At 34.1% G+C, this 16,498-nt stretch overlaps 1 protein-coding gene across 1 annotated transcript in view; it reads left to right on the plus strand.

The window, feature by feature from the left end:
- PTPRQ (protein tyrosine phosphatase receptor type Q) overlaps positions 1-16,498 on the plus strand; it is a 125,683-nt gene that overhangs the window by 2,635 nt on the left and 106,550 nt on the right. The window contains exons 2-15 of the mRNA XM_066183309.1: positions 48-185; positions 830-965; positions 2,030-2,284; positions 3,257-3,474; positions 6,798-6,984; positions 7,115-7,399; positions 7,690-7,974; positions 8,602-8,871; positions 9,992-10,252; positions 11,791-11,921; positions 12,097-12,226; positions 13,617-13,767; positions 14,243-14,349; positions 14,813-14,910. Of these exons, the coding sequence (XP_066039406.1) occupies positions 48-185; positions 830-965; positions 2,030-2,284; positions 3,257-3,474; positions 6,798-6,984; positions 7,115-7,399; positions 7,690-7,974; positions 8,602-8,871; positions 9,992-10,252; positions 11,791-11,921; positions 12,097-12,226; positions 13,617-13,767; positions 14,243-14,349; positions 14,813-14,910 (2,652 nt within the window). The remainder of the gene's footprint in view (positions 1-47; positions 186-829; positions 966-2,029; positions 2,285-3,256; positions 3,475-6,797; positions 6,985-7,114; positions 7,400-7,689; positions 7,975-8,601; positions 8,872-9,991; positions 10,253-11,790; positions 11,922-12,096; positions 12,227-13,616; positions 13,768-14,242; positions 14,350-14,812; positions 14,911-16,498) is intronic.

Below are 16,498 nucleotides of genomic sequence, written 5' to 3' on the forward strand. Positions count from 1 at the left end.
TGTTTGCTGCATTTTGTAAGTTGCATTCATGTATGTTTGTGTTGCAGGGTGCACAGTGTGTAGACTGTGACCGAGCGAAAAAGCCTGCTAGAAGAGTTTTGATGGAGTGGACTGAACTGCCCAAAGGAGAGGATCCAGACTATTACATTCTGACATACCAGCAAGCAGATGCTTTCAGTCAAAAAGTATATTTTATCAATCTAAGCAATAGCTTTTTCCATGTTATTTAAACTGTAGGAAGCAGTAATTAATAGCACCATGTGTTTGTTTGTTTTGGTTTGGTTTTTTTTGTTGGGTTTTTGTTTTTGTTTTTTAAAGTAAAAGAGCAAATAAAGAGAAAGTCTGGAAAAAATGTATTGGATTTTTAAATTCATGTCATTTATGTGTACTTTTACAGAGTCCTACTGAAGCCAGTAGGACTCAAAAGACCCTTGAGTATCCTGTTGAATAAGGATGCATAGTCATATGCTCATAGTTAAGAATATGCAAATTCTTCAAAACTTCAAACTGTGGTTTGAAGAAGGAGTTTAACTTCTCCAGGAGATGCACACACTACCCCTAGATTCCTGTGAGAAGGCATTGTTCTTATTTTGAGTGCAGGATGTTCTGGAATTTAAAGAAAAGATGGACATTTTCATATGAGGATGTTTGTTATTTATGTATTTTTGAAAAGGCTTTGTTTCAAATGTATTGGATATTTTGCAGTGTAACTTGCAGCCTCAGGTTTGAAGTGAAGCAATATAAGCTCTCCTTCTAAAAGCTTCATAGATCACTTATAAACTGTATTTTTATTACTTTCACTATATTCAGAAATTCTTTTAACTTGCAGAATGTAAGAAACATTTCTAAACCTGAACGGAAACCTGTCAGTACTACAGTTCTGCTCGAGGAAGATAGGAAGTATGATATTACAATAGAATCCCTGAAAAATGGCCAAATCTTAAGTGTAAAATCATTTAAAACACGTAAGTCGAGTAGCGCAAAAATATTTTAGTATCTCTATATTAAGTCTAATACTGAAGATTAAAAAGTAGGGGTGCAGATCCCTAGGTTAGTCATGTTTTTAGAAACTTTGCATTGATGTATATTTTCAGCCATGAAGTGTTGAAGGAACAATTTAATGTAATGTGTTTGGTTAGTGTAACAATTCCAAAATATGGGACTGATGTAAAAGTTTGTGAGATTTTTAAATATTACAGCTTTTGCTATACTACAGTAATTCTCAGAGCAGAAATTTATAAAAGAGGATCATGGAAAAAGTTACTTAAAGCCTGGAAATTTCATAATAACATAGGGTCATTTTCTTATATAAATTAAAAAAAAAAGTTCAGCTTTATAAGAGTCCCTCCTTAAAAAGGGTTAATAAGCATCTTGAGGATCTTAGCATTGTGACTAACGGGACAGATTTTCAGTATTAGAATGTACGAGTTTAGCCACTGAATTTATAAAAACATCATTTATAGCTGTAAATCCACTCAGGACCACAAGTCCCATCGGTTACCAGAATGAAGGGGCTTTCCAATCTTATCTTTGTCAATTAAAATAGTTTATAGCATTACCTTTGTACACATTACAAGCTCATACTATTGCATAGCTTTGGAATACAGACTTGTATCTGAATTCAAACAATGTAGTTGGGAAAAAAACATAGTAAGTTGAAAGCAGTGCAGGAGCCATCAACTGATCATTCAGCAAGCTACAGGAAATGGTTTTGCTGCTAATGTGTTGCTGCACTTAGTGTCTATTACTTATACTCTATCCAAATATGTATTTTTACTGTTAAAACACTCCTGAAAATGTACACTTTTATCTCTCCTTGCTTCAGACAGAAGTTAACATACCATGAACATAAAGGAAAACTTGACTAAATGTAACTGATGCTACATTTCCTTCTCTATTGGGCCTATCCCTCATCTCTTCTCAAAAGAAAAAAATAATAATATTATGAATGAATATATAATGAAATAGAACTTTGAGTTAATTACTTAATTATGGCAAACACAGTATTTATTTTTTTGTTGCCTACTAGGAGGAATTTCAGAAAATGACATCAAAACATTTGTGACAGCTACTACAGTGTCTTTTAATTGGAGTATGATGACCAAAGAATTTTCAGTTTCTCTTTTCTGGAATGGCACTTCTCAGATTATAAAAAGACCCAGTGGATTCTTTGTATGGAGAAATTTGGCACCTGCCACCATTTATACATTTAAGTTTATATTTGAACAATTAAATCCTGGATTTGTAAATGTGTCTCAGTCACTGGATATTCAAGCTGAAACAGGTATCTATTAGAGTTTCTTGTAGTCACAGTGACGGCAAGTTAGTACTGCGTGTTTTCTAGAAGGATTAAGAATAAATTGTAAAATCCTGTATTCCATTTTATATATTTTAATAGATATGGATGTTATTTCTTGAAAGAGGAAATAAATTGAATGTTAATGGCATAGGAAGGAAGGTTCTTTCTAATTAATACTTAGCATTTTAGGAGCAAGAATCCAAATTTGCATGTGCAGATGTTTTAACCATATTTTTGCAGTCGAATATAGAGTGCAGTTGATGTTGAAGTTAAGCCTTGTAATTATTGGAGCGTATGGGTTGAATTTGCTGTGTAGTTTCAATGAAAAGGCAAAGAAAATCCTGAGTTTGATAAGGATTTGGAACACTTTCTGAAGCATTCAATATAATGGGATTTTTATTGTTGAGTGACAAGCTTAGCTGGGCTGTTTTCTTAGAAGAGCTGTGATTCTGAGGATATTATGGCTTGCTTCTGTATCCTCATTCCTTTAAATGTGCTACTCTCATAATGCAACTTAGAATCTTTAAAATTAGATATGCAAAAGAAAGGATAGTATTTAATCAAATTAAAGGAAATGATTATTTTCCTAAACTCAAGAAGATATTAATGCAAATTATTTGTTAATTTCATTTTTGTAATTAAAAAAATTGAATCATCAGTAACTAAACTTAAAAATCAATTTCTTTTCTAGTGTATGACAAAGATTAATGGATCTCTTATTTGTTTTTTCTTCACTGGGTTGCAGTTGTAGCTTTTAATTCAGTCAACCAGATTTTTTTAAAACACTCAGGACTTTGAAGGAGTGTTGGTTAATAATCGCTGAATGTTTTGGGGGTTGAAATAATGACTTAATTAAATGCTATTGTCTTCAAAATATCTGTGTAATTATAAGAAAACAGAACCAGTGCCACGAGGAATACAGTATAACTTTAAAATCCTGTCCCTTTTCACCTACAGGCACCTGTTCCCAAGGGTGGGTGGCATTCCAGAGCAGCTGCTACCGAATGAGTAAGGAGAGCAAGCCATGGAAGGTGGCACAACAAACCTGTGAAACCTCTTCACAAGGGGCACATCTTCTTGACATAGGGAGTGAAGAAGAACATGGGTTTGTGTTGTCATATCTCCAGAAAATTAGTCGAATAATCATGTTATGGACAGGTCTTAATGACCTAAAGGTCAGTATATTTTATCATCTTTGTTATTACAGATATGGAACCAGGAGAATTTTGAAATAGAGGAGCCAATCCTTTGGAATAAAAATTGCTAAGCAGTACATTGGTTATTTGCTCATATAGTTATTAGTAATTAGATGAAGAATCATTGTTTCTTCCTATTTGGAAATACTGAAAATATTTAGATGGCCATCACTGGGGGAAAAAAAGCCCCACAAACCTACAGTGTATACTTAACCTGTAATTTTGTGTGTGTGTGTGTTATTTCCCAGGGATAGTACTTTGCCTGTAGGTAGTGCTGCATTACCAGATTTTAAATCTCAGTCTACACACTTCTTATTATGGATGTCGAAGCCCGGGGTTGGCTTTCTCAGTTTAAATGCAAGTCTGAAATGTTAAGTGTTGAGCTTAGTGAGGTCTGTCCAGTATAGATGGAGCAAGGTGCTCTTCTAAAATATTTTATATTCCTTGTATTTGGGATATGAAAGTTCTTAATGCCACGTCTGCTGCTACAAAATGATTCAGTGTGGTGTGGCTTAGGAAGAACTACAGACATAAATGAAAGTATTGGAAAAGCCCTTGGAAAGATGGAGGCACTGTGCCAGAAAGGTGGGACCCAGGCTTCTGTGATTTGGTTTAGTGAAAACTTATTTTGTGCTGAGTGTAGAAGGTTGGGAGAAAGCCAGTAGTTTTTGTTTTAAAAAATCCACACCCTGAAATTATTTTTTAATATTGTTTTGGTAAAATTATTTTTAAATTATTTTACTGTGAAAATAGTGGCACCAAAGCAAACTTTATGTGTCAGAGCAGGAGTGGTAAGTGTCACACCACGTGTCATAGAGATGGAAAAATTCCTTTTTGCAGTCTCTGTTAAATATTGAGGCTACACAAACCAGTCAGAGTGGGATACCATGCGGATTGGGGAAATACAAATCTGTCTGGGTTAGAGAAGCACTGTAACCATCCTGGTTAATAAAGCACCAGGAATATATGCACTTTACAATATTATTTTGTTAATACGACTCCAGTGTCACTTCTCAAATTGCTCTAAGTTTTACACTGTAGTATTATCCCTTGTAACCAACTGGGTATTTTAGAAATAATGTAGAATTTGTAAGAGGCTGTCAGAAGCACTATAATTTTTGCAAGTTGGAAAGAGTACTAGAAAGTTGTTTTTTTTAAAGTTCTGATATGCAGAAAAGAGTCAATTTCCAGTTTGGAATTTGACTGTTAGTCAACTGGTGAATCATTACATGCATTTCGATGTTTGTGGGAGTCAATCAATTAAATGAACTGGATGAGAACCATATTTTAAGACTAGCAAGGTATAATAATAAAATGCTTGTTTTACAAGAACTTCTTTCCTAAATATTTGTACTTAATTAGTGAGTTCAAGTGCTGTCTGAACACGTTTCAGTCTGAAATGTCATTGTTGTCATCTGTTGTCTTCTTATGAGAACTCCAAATTGTACTTGCACCAAATTACACTTACCTCAGGAGTTTAAACATCATGGGACATACAGTACGAGTTGTGGGGTTTCTTTAAAATCTGAGATTTGAATTGCAGATTCAATTATTTTTGCTTTCTCATTTGTATTTGAAGCATTAGGAAGTTAAATGTCTGTTCTCAAAAAGAAATTTTCAGAATTTCTATTTTTCTCCAAGAACCCCATGGATTGAAGCACTTGCTGAAAGTAAGTTAAAAAGAAAGTAAGTTCTGGGTAGGTTAAAGCTGGGGCTATAATCTACTCAGAAGATTCAGCAGCCTTAGGAAAACTACCAAGTACTCTGGTACTGATAAAAATTAGCAGCACTGTGAACAGGATTAGTTCTGTAGCATTTGTATTCTCACAGTTTCTCCTCCTTTAAACCTACTTTGATTTGTATCTGAATTCAAACCCTTCCTGATGAGGGTGATCATTCTGTGAAATGCAACAGAGACCTGGAGATGTGGGTTTAGTGCACAAATGAATGGAGTACTTTGGTGATACCCTCATGTCTGTCCTGACACTTGGTGCAGTTCTTTAGTTTGGAAGTGCAAAAAGTGGCCAAAGACTGTTTACTGTGCTTTCTCTTGCAAGCCTTGCTGCAGAGGTTTGTGTCATTGTAGTATCCCACGGTTTCCTGTGCCTGTCATTAACTCTAGTGTCTAGGAAGACCAGTACATTAAAAAAAAAAAAAAGAAAAAAGAAAAAAAGATTGATCAGTATTGCATTTTTGAAATGGCAGAATATATGCACAAGTCCTCCTGAAAGACAAGTTCAAGTACTTCATACCACTGAAGATGTACTTTGCTCTCTTGGAAAGTGAAAAATATCACAGTATTTTATTTAATTTTTTCAACACAACAAATTAATTGAAAAAAAATAAGCTTCTTCTCAACAAATATGATTTATCATTTTCTCAAGGAAATGAAAAAAAAAGCTTTTTCTCCCCTTTCCCTTCTTCTGAGCATCTCTAATAAAAGAATAAACAGAAGTCTTAAAATGATGGTGGTACCTGAGCTTTTCTCCACTGGAGTACTTAAAGAATTCACTTAGCCTGTAGGACCACAGACTTGCTATGTCTGAAAGCACTTAGGCTCTTTTACCTCTGGAGAGTGCCCCAGTGCCATGCCTAAATGTTCTGGATTTTCTATTAGGGTTCCTAGATGTTAGAACATGTTAGTGTAGTGCAGATTGAAGCCTGTGTCCCAAGGGAGGGCTCTGGCTTGTGATGCTGTAAGCTGATTCTGCAAGCATCTTTCCTCCTAAATGTCATGTTGCCTCACCCTAGTGTTTGTGGAGCTCTGCTGGAAAACCAGAAAGTACCTCAAAGGTTAGACACATGGAGTGAGGTACGAATGAGTGTCCTAACACCTGAGAAACCAGCAAACAGGAGAAGGGTGAAAGATAGCATTTCCTCATCTGATTGTGAATCCAGCCATGGGTTTTTTTAGCGAAGTATTCTTGTTTTCAGACCCAATTTATGAGTTTTTTTGACTGAGGGATTTTTTAAGTGAATACAATTTTTAGAAAATTATCCATACAAGATTATTAAGTTATTTGATTAATAATGATTTTTAACGTCTTGTTTGTAACAATGAAACATACTAATGTGGCTTATATTATGTTATGCTATGTTCTATTATTATAATTTTTTGTAATAGAAGGGATGGAATTTTAGATTGAAACCTTTATTAAAAATAGACCTATATAATTAACTTGTATAAATGAAGTACATAAATTTTGGATATTTAGGAATACACTTGCAATGAGGGAAACCTTAATAGTTTATAAATATAATCTAAAAATATCTGGGGTTTAATTTAATTTTTTTCAATCTAGGAAGAAGGTCAGCTCTTGTGGACAGATGGATCTCCTTATCTTCTGAAAGAGAGTGTCTCATCTCTGTCAATGATACCAGAAAATCAAACTGACTGCTATGCCCTTCAGAGAAACCCCTCTGGGCCAGACTATTTCTTCACAGGATTTTTCTGCTATGTACAGCTACCATATATTTGTGAATATGAATGTAATTATATTTTTTCAATCTTTTTCATTTATTCTTAAAAGCCTTGCATTGATTACATTTATATTTAAAGATACAAATATAAAATAAAAGGGTTTTAATGATTTTTTCCATTTTTGATGTTCTTTTTCAGTACCTCTGGTACCAGAAAACTTCATGTTTGGTGTGCGTGATGTCAAGACATCTGAGGCAGTATTTGTGTGGAGCAGTATGGACATGTGGCTTAAGTCAGGCTTTGCACTTATACTGAAGTATTATTTTGACCAATGGAAACCACACATTCTGAACTTGCCTGTGAACACAACTCAAACAAAAATTGGGCAGCTGTCTCCAGGCCTTCGCTATAGTTTCTTATTAGCAGCAAGGAACCCAGAAGGAGCACAGACTAGCCTAAGTCCAATTCTGGAGGTAGAAACAAGTAAGTTACCAAAATAAATAGCAGTAATAACCTGATAACCATATTTTTAATATTTTCCCTTTAATTGCACTGTTTCCTGTATTCTCTGTTTATCAATATTCACTGTCAAGGGTGATTTGTTAGATTTGCTCTAACAGTATTTAGCCTGTGTGGAAGCATGCATTGTTAGGCTTTCAGGCTCTATTTAAAACAAACAAACAAACAAAAAGGCACAACAAAGCACCCCACAGTTATTGATGAAAGGCATGAGAAGCTATTATCGTATTTCTGTTCCTAATCTTACTCAACAGGGCCATTGCACTCCCAGAAGTTAGAGGCTACGTATGTTTCATCTGCAGAAATACATTTAAAATGGAAGCCTCCGCAGCATTCATACGGTGTTTCTTTTCATTACTACCTGGTCAACATATTGGATACTGAAACTAACATCTGGGAACAGTTACCAGTTGAAAAAAGCAAGACTTCAATAGTCATAGGAAATGTAAAACCTTATCATCAGTATCAGTTATATTTACAGAATGTAGCAGAGAAAGGAACTGTAAGCTGCCATGACAAGCCTATATTAATCACAACAGGTGATGTATCCATTTCCTAGTTGTTTTATTTCACTAGACGGAGTTTAAATTGAAAATACAAGGCATAAAGATATTTTTAAAACTATGTCAGATTGTGGTTGTTTTGATACTCTTCAGAACCTTCCAAAATTGTGAAAGTACCAATCCCTTTATTTATTTATTTATTTATTTATTTATTCATTCATTCATTCATTCATTCATTCATTCATTCATTCATTCATTTGTCTACTTACAGCATATTAGTATGAACTAAAGAAGTGATATCCTGCTTGATAAATTCTGATTTATCGTTTGTATCTTTAACTTTCGCGAAGTTAAAACATTACAATGATTTCTCAAATTTTTTAGGGCAGACTGTGTCAGCTTTTTACTCCATATATATCCAGTGGAATCGAATATGTTTGCAAAATGAGTCCTTATTTGTTATGGGAAAACAGAATATAGAATCTGCCTGTAACAGGTAGTTGCCATGCAAATTATTTTAAGAAATAAACAAATTAATCAGTAGGTATAAAATTGTGACATTTTAGAAGAAAAAACAAACTGAGAGAGATTATTGGAAAGTGATTGTGAAATGGTAGTAAGTTTGATGTATGGTTTTATACTGACATCTTTTTCTTTTTCAAGCTGTCAGTCCACCTACAGCTGTTTATATTCACCCTGAGGATGTAGAAGAAGAGAGTGTAATCCTTCACTGGAAGCTGCCACAAGAGTGTCAGGAATCCTACATTCAAGTGAAACCTAATGCAGGCATAGGTGAAACTAAAAAGTTTTTATTAAGTAATGAAGAAGAATTAAAGGTTGAAGACCTAACCCCTGGAATGACTTACGAAATAGCAGTGGCAAGTGTGAAAAATGGAACTATGAGCGAACTGAAGACCATTCAATGCACTTTAAGTAAGACATTATTTATTGTGAAAACTACAGACAATAATACACACTTCAGTCTCATTATTGTTGCTATCATCTAATAAATTCTGTCGATCAAGTCAATTTGCTAAAAAACCAAGCATCAAAACTTAAATATGAAAGGTAGAGATCCAATCCTGATTGTTAACAGCAAACTTAACAATTTTTGTGAAGGCAATGCAGCCTTGGAAAATGTATTGGTACTAGTGACAGCTGTGATGGGGACAACAGCTGGAAATCCCATTCCCACTGGCAGAGGAAGCTGGGTGAATCATTGATTTGCGTTGAAATAGTAAAACATTGGAATGGTTGAAACAGATTGTTGATTTCTGGAGATACATTAGTTCTGAGCACTCTGAGAAATAATTGCCCTACCATTAGTGTGAGGCTGCTAGGAAAGAATTAGAAGTAATGATGGCTGAAAATAAAAGCTTTGCATTGTTTGTCAAAGCATCATTTCCATTGATAGTGAAGGCTTTATTGGAGGGTCTTAGTTTACCAAAATGTTTAAATGCTTTTGGTGCAGTATAAATTTCTTGCATATGTGAAAGGAGTGGACAGAATTCACTTATACATGTAGTATATAAAGGCTGCAGCTGTCAGCTTATAGATACATGAAATGCTGCATTGTTATTTCTTTCTAAATGATTTCAGTATTCTGGAGGTTAACAGTCTTAAGTCTTTTCCAGAATTTTTTACATGGGATTAGATTTAATACCTCTTTCACAACACAGATGAAAAAAATCTGGATGTGGTCTTTCACAGCTGTCAGAGCCAACTGTAAGGGAGGCAAACTAAACGCATCAATGTTGTATCCATCAAATGCATCTCATTTTCCATGGTTATCTCCCTGTCCACATCTACATTTCTGTATAGTTTTCCAGTTATCCTGTTTACCTTCTAGGTGCAGTTGTGATTGAATGGGAAATTCCAGTAATAAATAGTTTAAAATTCAGAATTATTTTTTTCTGAACAATGACGTGCTATGGTAGCTGTTAATTTGCACTCAGCAAGAGTATTTCTCAGGGAAATTGCTTCAGATGCATCATGTGCTTTTCACTTAATTTATTTTCCACTGGTTTAACATGTGGCAATTACTTTCTTCCAGAACCCAAGCCTGTTCAAATTGTAGTTCCTTATATGCTCTACAGCAATGCTGTGGTACTATTTGTTGGCATGCCTGATATTGGAGAATTTGATGGCATATATGTTACAAGCAAAGAAGGACCCAATGCAACATTCGTTTTAAAAAGCGATGGGAAAATAACAATTGAAAACCTCACTGCAGGAAGAGAATATGATTTCTGTGTCTCCACAAAAAGTGGAAAAATGTTGAGCTCCTTTTACCATCTAAATGGTGTAAAAACATGTGAGTATTTGAAGTTCTTATAAAATTGCACAATATAAAATCTTGATTTTTGAAACTTATAAGCTTAATTTTTATTTCAGTGGAATAGAAAAGACATGCTATTTAAAAACCATCTTGATATATTTATGTAAGCAATTTACAATTGTACTAACGCTAACACAACTAGTTTTTAAACAAAACTATAAGAATCCATTATAATTTCTAAACTTGCTAAATTGTGGGTTTTTAATTGTGTAGAAAAAGTCTAGCAAGCATTTCAGGAATTATGGTTGTATTAAATTATTGTCCTTGTGGGAGGCAAGACACATTTTGGTCACTTATTTTTAACAAGTTGATGAGTATTAATGGAGTTACTTCTGTGCCTTGAAATTATTAAGTTTATTCCTCCTGGTGCATCTTTAAGCAAATAATAGAAGTGTTCAGGTTCTCCACGGTAATAAATTCATTCACAAAGACATTAAAAGAATTGTGGTGGACAGGACACCTTCTAACAAGGTCTTTAAAAACAGAGTTTTAGTAGAAATTTAAAAAATGTTTAAAAATACATGCTGAAATTCTGTGGTTTTACTTTCCTCATTTTTATTGTATTTATACTTCCGTAAGATCCCCCCCCCCCCCCCCATTTTATAATTTTTCTTTGAAATTCTTTTCCTTCTCTGTTTCTTTCAGGATAGAAAGGTTATAAAAACAAAAGTTAAGATAGGATCTAAAGAAGTAAGGAAGAAAGAAGAGGAGAACAAGGGAAAGCCAGAAAAAAATGTCCCCAGATAAAGAAAGCCTTGAAAGCTGATATTTCTTAAAATACAATTTTAATAAAAACTTGGGATTTAATCAATCTTCTGACAGCATTTCCTAAACTTAGTGGGAAACTGCCTTACAAAACCTAGTCTTGTTCTGCCTCTTCCAGGACCTCAAAAATTTGAAAGAAATAAAAATCCTGATGCCTCACATGTATACAGGTTTTCCTTAGAAAAAGTGTAAATTCTGGTACATTCCAGACAGAAATAGCTGTGATGGGGATGAAAGAGATGTAGAGAAGAGTGAAAATTCTCCTGTAATGTGATCTGAATTGTACCTAACAAGACTATACTAGTAAGGGTTGAAGTATATTTGTCTAGCCTGATCTACCCAGTTTTGCTGAGCCTTTTGACAAAATTTAGGTACATTCTAACCACTGTGGTGGTGCTATTGGAGGGATTAACTTCATCCTAGAGAACTTTCCCACCTGGAGGAACCAGCTCTGTCCTCAGGGAGCAATGTAATTTCAACCTCATGTAATTTCAACATCATGTAATTTTAAGATAATAACACAAGCAATTTTTCTTACGTAGTGGCATTACTATATATTTTTCTTTCTCTATTTTTTTTTTCCTTCTCTATTTTGTTACTGCAGTGTGTCTGCACTCCTGAGATCAGATTTTGCCCTCTGTTAGTCTGTTAGTGATTATCTTCACTTTTATGTCTCCCCAGGAGATAGGAAGTGTTAGATTGAACAACGACTGGGACTGAACAGAGAGGTGTTTTGTGTTCACCTGCAGGTCTGGCAGCTCCCCTGAATTTACGAGAGGGTGATGTCACTGACACTTCAATACAGGTCACTTGGGACCGCGCTGGTGGCGATTTCGAGCAGTACGAGGTTACCTGTGCTAATTGTGCCAGTGCTTTCAAGGTATGCTGTGTAGAGCACCACCTGTGGATACACACTGCAGATATTTTCCAGTCCTGTATTAAGTAGTCAGAGGCTGAACAAAAAGCTTTATTCCCCATTAAAATAGTTGGATGTGCCGTTTATATTCAATAAACAAATTTTGTAAGCAGACCTGTGAAAGTATTTGGTTTTCTAGGTCCAGAAGGTCAAGCAAGAAACAGCAACGTTTTCCAACCTTAGTCCTGGCAAGCTGTACAGTTTTGCAATTAGGACAGAGAAGGAAGGTTTCAGAGACAGTATTTTTGTGACAAAAGAAATAGAGACAGGTAAGACCACAATGTTGTCAAATTCAGTGTTTGTTTAACTCCATCCATATGTCTTGCTTTATTCTCAAATTTTATTTTTGTCTCAAACAAAAAAGAGTAATTCAACCATCTCTGCAGTTTTCTTCTTATTCTTTAACTGCAAGGGACCATTAAGAATCTCAATATTGCCCCTGTGTACAGTGAGATACCAAGGTTAACTTCATGTTGATTCAAGCAGCTCTACAGTCCAGTAACTGATACTTGCATAGTGTCTGGCTACCAATATTAGAGGAAACAATTTTTTTTATACTTCTCTTTAATGCTTTAATTTTTTTCCTAATTTATGACTTTGAACACACTGAAGTGACCAGAACTAAATTAGTTTTCTCATTGGCCTCCCCTTACCTCACAAGTAAATTTGAGCATTACTGCATTTAGCTTTACTTTGGGTTGGGACATTTGATTCTCAGTAGTGTAGTTCTCCTCTATGCTAGTACTTCTAGCTGGTTGACACAGCCTCTGAGGCTATTAGATCTGGCATGTTATAATTTCCTCGAAAGATCACTAATGTGAAAAAATCAAGCGTAGAACATGTGATTGAAAAGGTTCAGCATATGTGATCAAAGATATGTAATGTTTTGCATTTAAGGAACCACTGAGTTAAAACTGATGCAAGAACAATGTAAAATCATTTTGAGAGAACAAATAAAAGAGAGGCAATTATGGAGCAAGTAAATCATGATTCTCTGATATTTTCTTTTCAAGAACTAAGGATTTGAAATTAGAATACAGAAAGTAGAAAAGAAGCAAAATCAAATGGTTGTTTATTAAATTTGTGGATAAATTGCAGAACTTCTTACCACAAGGTATTTTGTCTGATGATTGTGGTCATAGGTTCAAGTGGAGACCAAAGACATTCATAAAAGAAAAATCTGCTGAGATTTACTACATAGAAACAGAAATCACCTTTGGTTCCTGAAATCCTTGGGCTGCAAAACTGCAGTCTGGGGGACTACTGAAAGGAATTATTACTCTATGCAATTCTTGTTTTTTCTGCAGATATTTCCTTTTGGGCGCTGTTGAATAAAAGATAAGGTGTCAGCATAGTATGTTACCTCTTATACTGACATTTCTTTTCTAGAGAAATTGTCCATTTTTGAGGAACTCCACATCAGTGATTCCAGAACTACACTAAGCAGCATTACAGAGCTTGAGTCTGGATTTCCTGGATAACAAAAGTCACTGTACAGGTTTCTGCAGTGGTAGTAGTCTGTATGTCCTTGAGATAAGAAAGAACATGACATCATTCATGTGGAGTTTTTATTGCATGCTGATGATGAGAGTCCTGTCATAAAGAAATGTGTTTAAAATGTATTTTTGAATGAATGCATTTTGTTTTGTTGTCACACAGTACCAAGTGCAGTCGAATATCTGAACGGTAGCAGAGACTCTGAATCAATAACTGTTTCCTGGCCACCAGCCCAAAGTATGTTTGATGGATATGTTCTTTCAATAAACAGTAAGGTCTTCAATGAGAAGAAAATGCTACCTTCTGGTGTGAGGTATGATGATTACACTTTAAATATAACTGACCTGAACTCAAAGCTGCTGTTTCCCTGGCTCTTTAAAATGAGTAGCATGTGCTGTTTTTTATGTGTTATATGTATTTGAGGGTTTAATTGCCCATGTATTTTAAGAACTGCATTTGCTAATCAAATTGCAATTCTTATATGATATGTTTATGCGAAGAAGAGCAAACAAAATACTGCATTGGGGTGAGCACCAGTAGAACCTGTGTGCCACTCTGGATATTTAAATCAATACTTTAAAACTTTCTAGTACTGGAACTTGCTGTGAACCGTAGTGTAATGCACACTATTAAAGATTTTATAGTACTACATTTTTTTTTGACTCACAAGATACAAGCATATAAACACATCATGTGTAAATAATATCCATAAAACTATAAAGAATTGACATATGAACATACATGCTTTTTTAGAATTGTAAATAAATTTCTTCTTTTCATATTTGTAGACTGCATAAATTTGAGCATCTTCTGCCAGGCACTGATTTCTTAGTCAATATTGTGACAACCAATGGATTAAAAAGAAGTCGCCCTACTGTACTCAAGATCAGCACCTGTAGGTTCAGTTTATTAATGACTTTTCATAGTTACAGATAGTTAAGGTTTTTATATTTTAAGGTGTTTTCTAAGAAAATCTATTTCTTATTAAATAAATGCATCTTAACAATGACAGAATGAATTCTTTTAAGATTTTCTTTTCAATCTAAACATCTTTAAAAGTGGCTAAGTATATAAAAGCTTTTTAAATGTTAAGTTTCCTCTACATTAAGTAGGATTTCACCACTAACTGAATCAGCAGTAGTGTTAGGATGATAAAAATTTTCCATGAAAATTGGCAAAGGTTGACTTTATTTCTGATTCTGTTTCTAATGTCAGAGATGATTTTCATTTATTTGGAATTCTTTTTAAATACAAATGAAATCTCTTCCTAGATGGAACTATGAAATAATGAACTAAAGCTATGTATTCTTCCTTACAATAAATACTGATTATTTAAAATCTAAATTTTACATCCTCAGGTCCTGATCCACCATCAGATATACAAGTGTTTGGACAAGAAGAAAATACAGTCTATTTTTCTTGGAAACTACCAAGAGGAGGATTTGATATGTTTCAGGTGAAATGGGAATGGGAAGAAATGGATACAAATATTTTTTGTAATTTCTCGATTAAATTATTGTTCTTTATGGGCTGCAAATCCAGTAATAAATGTTTATTTTTATAACTCATGTAAGTATTGCAAGGAATACTGCTATTGTAAAAGGCCAGCTAAATGTGTACTTCCTATTACATAACAATTTTAAAATTTATTTAAAAATCATACTTTTAATAGCTCTCAAAAATTAATTTTTCAACTAATGTGAAGTAAAGTTCAAAGGTCAAGGGCTGAATGTAACAAATTTGAAAAGCTAAGAAAAAATCATACTGATATGATATTTTTTTCTTAGCCGTTGAAATTTGTAATGCAAATTAAATTAACTGAAGAGAAAAATAAAAACCACCTTCCTTACAGAAGAATGTAAATGTTTTGTTTAGAAAGTTACAGAATAATTGTGTGGGGGTTTTTAAATATAGCAATTCATTAGACTAAACTGCAAACCTTGGATACTGCCCTTCCAGCCTCGGGCAGTAATCAGTTTAGGGATTTCTTCAATGAAATTATATATACATAAAGAAAAACTGGCAATTCCCTTTTTTTTTTTCATTATTTTCACTTCACAATTTTGTTATGCCCTGTTTTAAAAAAATGCACTTCTTTATTTAACCTGTTATTCTTTAGGTTCTTTATGCATTAGAAATAGCTAGTACTTCCCTGTTCAGCATACCCATACTTTTTGTGATTTTATAAACTTCGATTTTTTCAGTTTCTCATCATTTGTAATTTCTGTTCTCTTTCAAAAAATGTTCCAGAATAGCATTTAAATAGCATGGTTCATGTTTTACTGTGACATGCAGCAAGACTCTCTTTTGTATCCTGGCTTTTGCAGTCTGTCTTGTATTATCCTTAGCATTTTGTAGCCACTGTATCAAAATGCGGTCAACAAAGCTTAGTATACTGCTATTTTAACACATCACTTGAATCAATATGGATTTCTAGGTGTAATTTTTCACAATTAACTTACTTGAATGGGATATTCATTGGTACATAGCACTATCATGAGACAAAGTACTTTATTTTAGTGGTCCACATGGTTTTTAGCCAATATTACAGTACCCAATTCTTTTCCTTCTGCTCTCCCATGGCTTCAATTATATCCTTACCTAAACCTGAAATCTTAGTATCCTTGAGATAATTTCCTGACATTTCTTTTCTGTTCATTAGTGTAAAACTGCATTGATCTCAGTGGATAAGAACAGTCAGTTAACCTCTCACACAATTTGCTGGTGCAGCCTGGAGCATATTTACAAATTTTAAAATTAAATTTAATTATTTTGTTCATGCTTTGAACCAGTTCAGATACACTTTTGAATATGATAATGCTATTTTTGCCACCCTGCGGAAAATAATTGTCATCTGTAATACTGATCTTTATGTCACAGTATTGTTGTTCAGCATCTCACAGAGCAAGCAGACACATTAGACAGTTCTTTGTCTGTATAAATGAGCTTATCCTTAAATCTTTAATGAGAAAGGCTTTCGTAGACTGGTTGCTTAGTAAGGTGCCCCTGCATAAAAGGGATCGCTTTACTAATCATTTAAAATT

Source organism: Chamaea fasciata, unplaced genomic scaffold (assembly GCF_029207755.1).
Source record: "Chamaea fasciata isolate MVZ Bird 193981 ecotype frontalis unplaced genomic scaffold, bChaFas1.0.hap1 SCAF_5, whole genome shotgun sequence".
Classification (NCBI taxonomy): domain Eukaryota; kingdom Metazoa; phylum Chordata; class Aves; order Passeriformes; family Sylviidae; genus Chamaea; species Chamaea fasciata.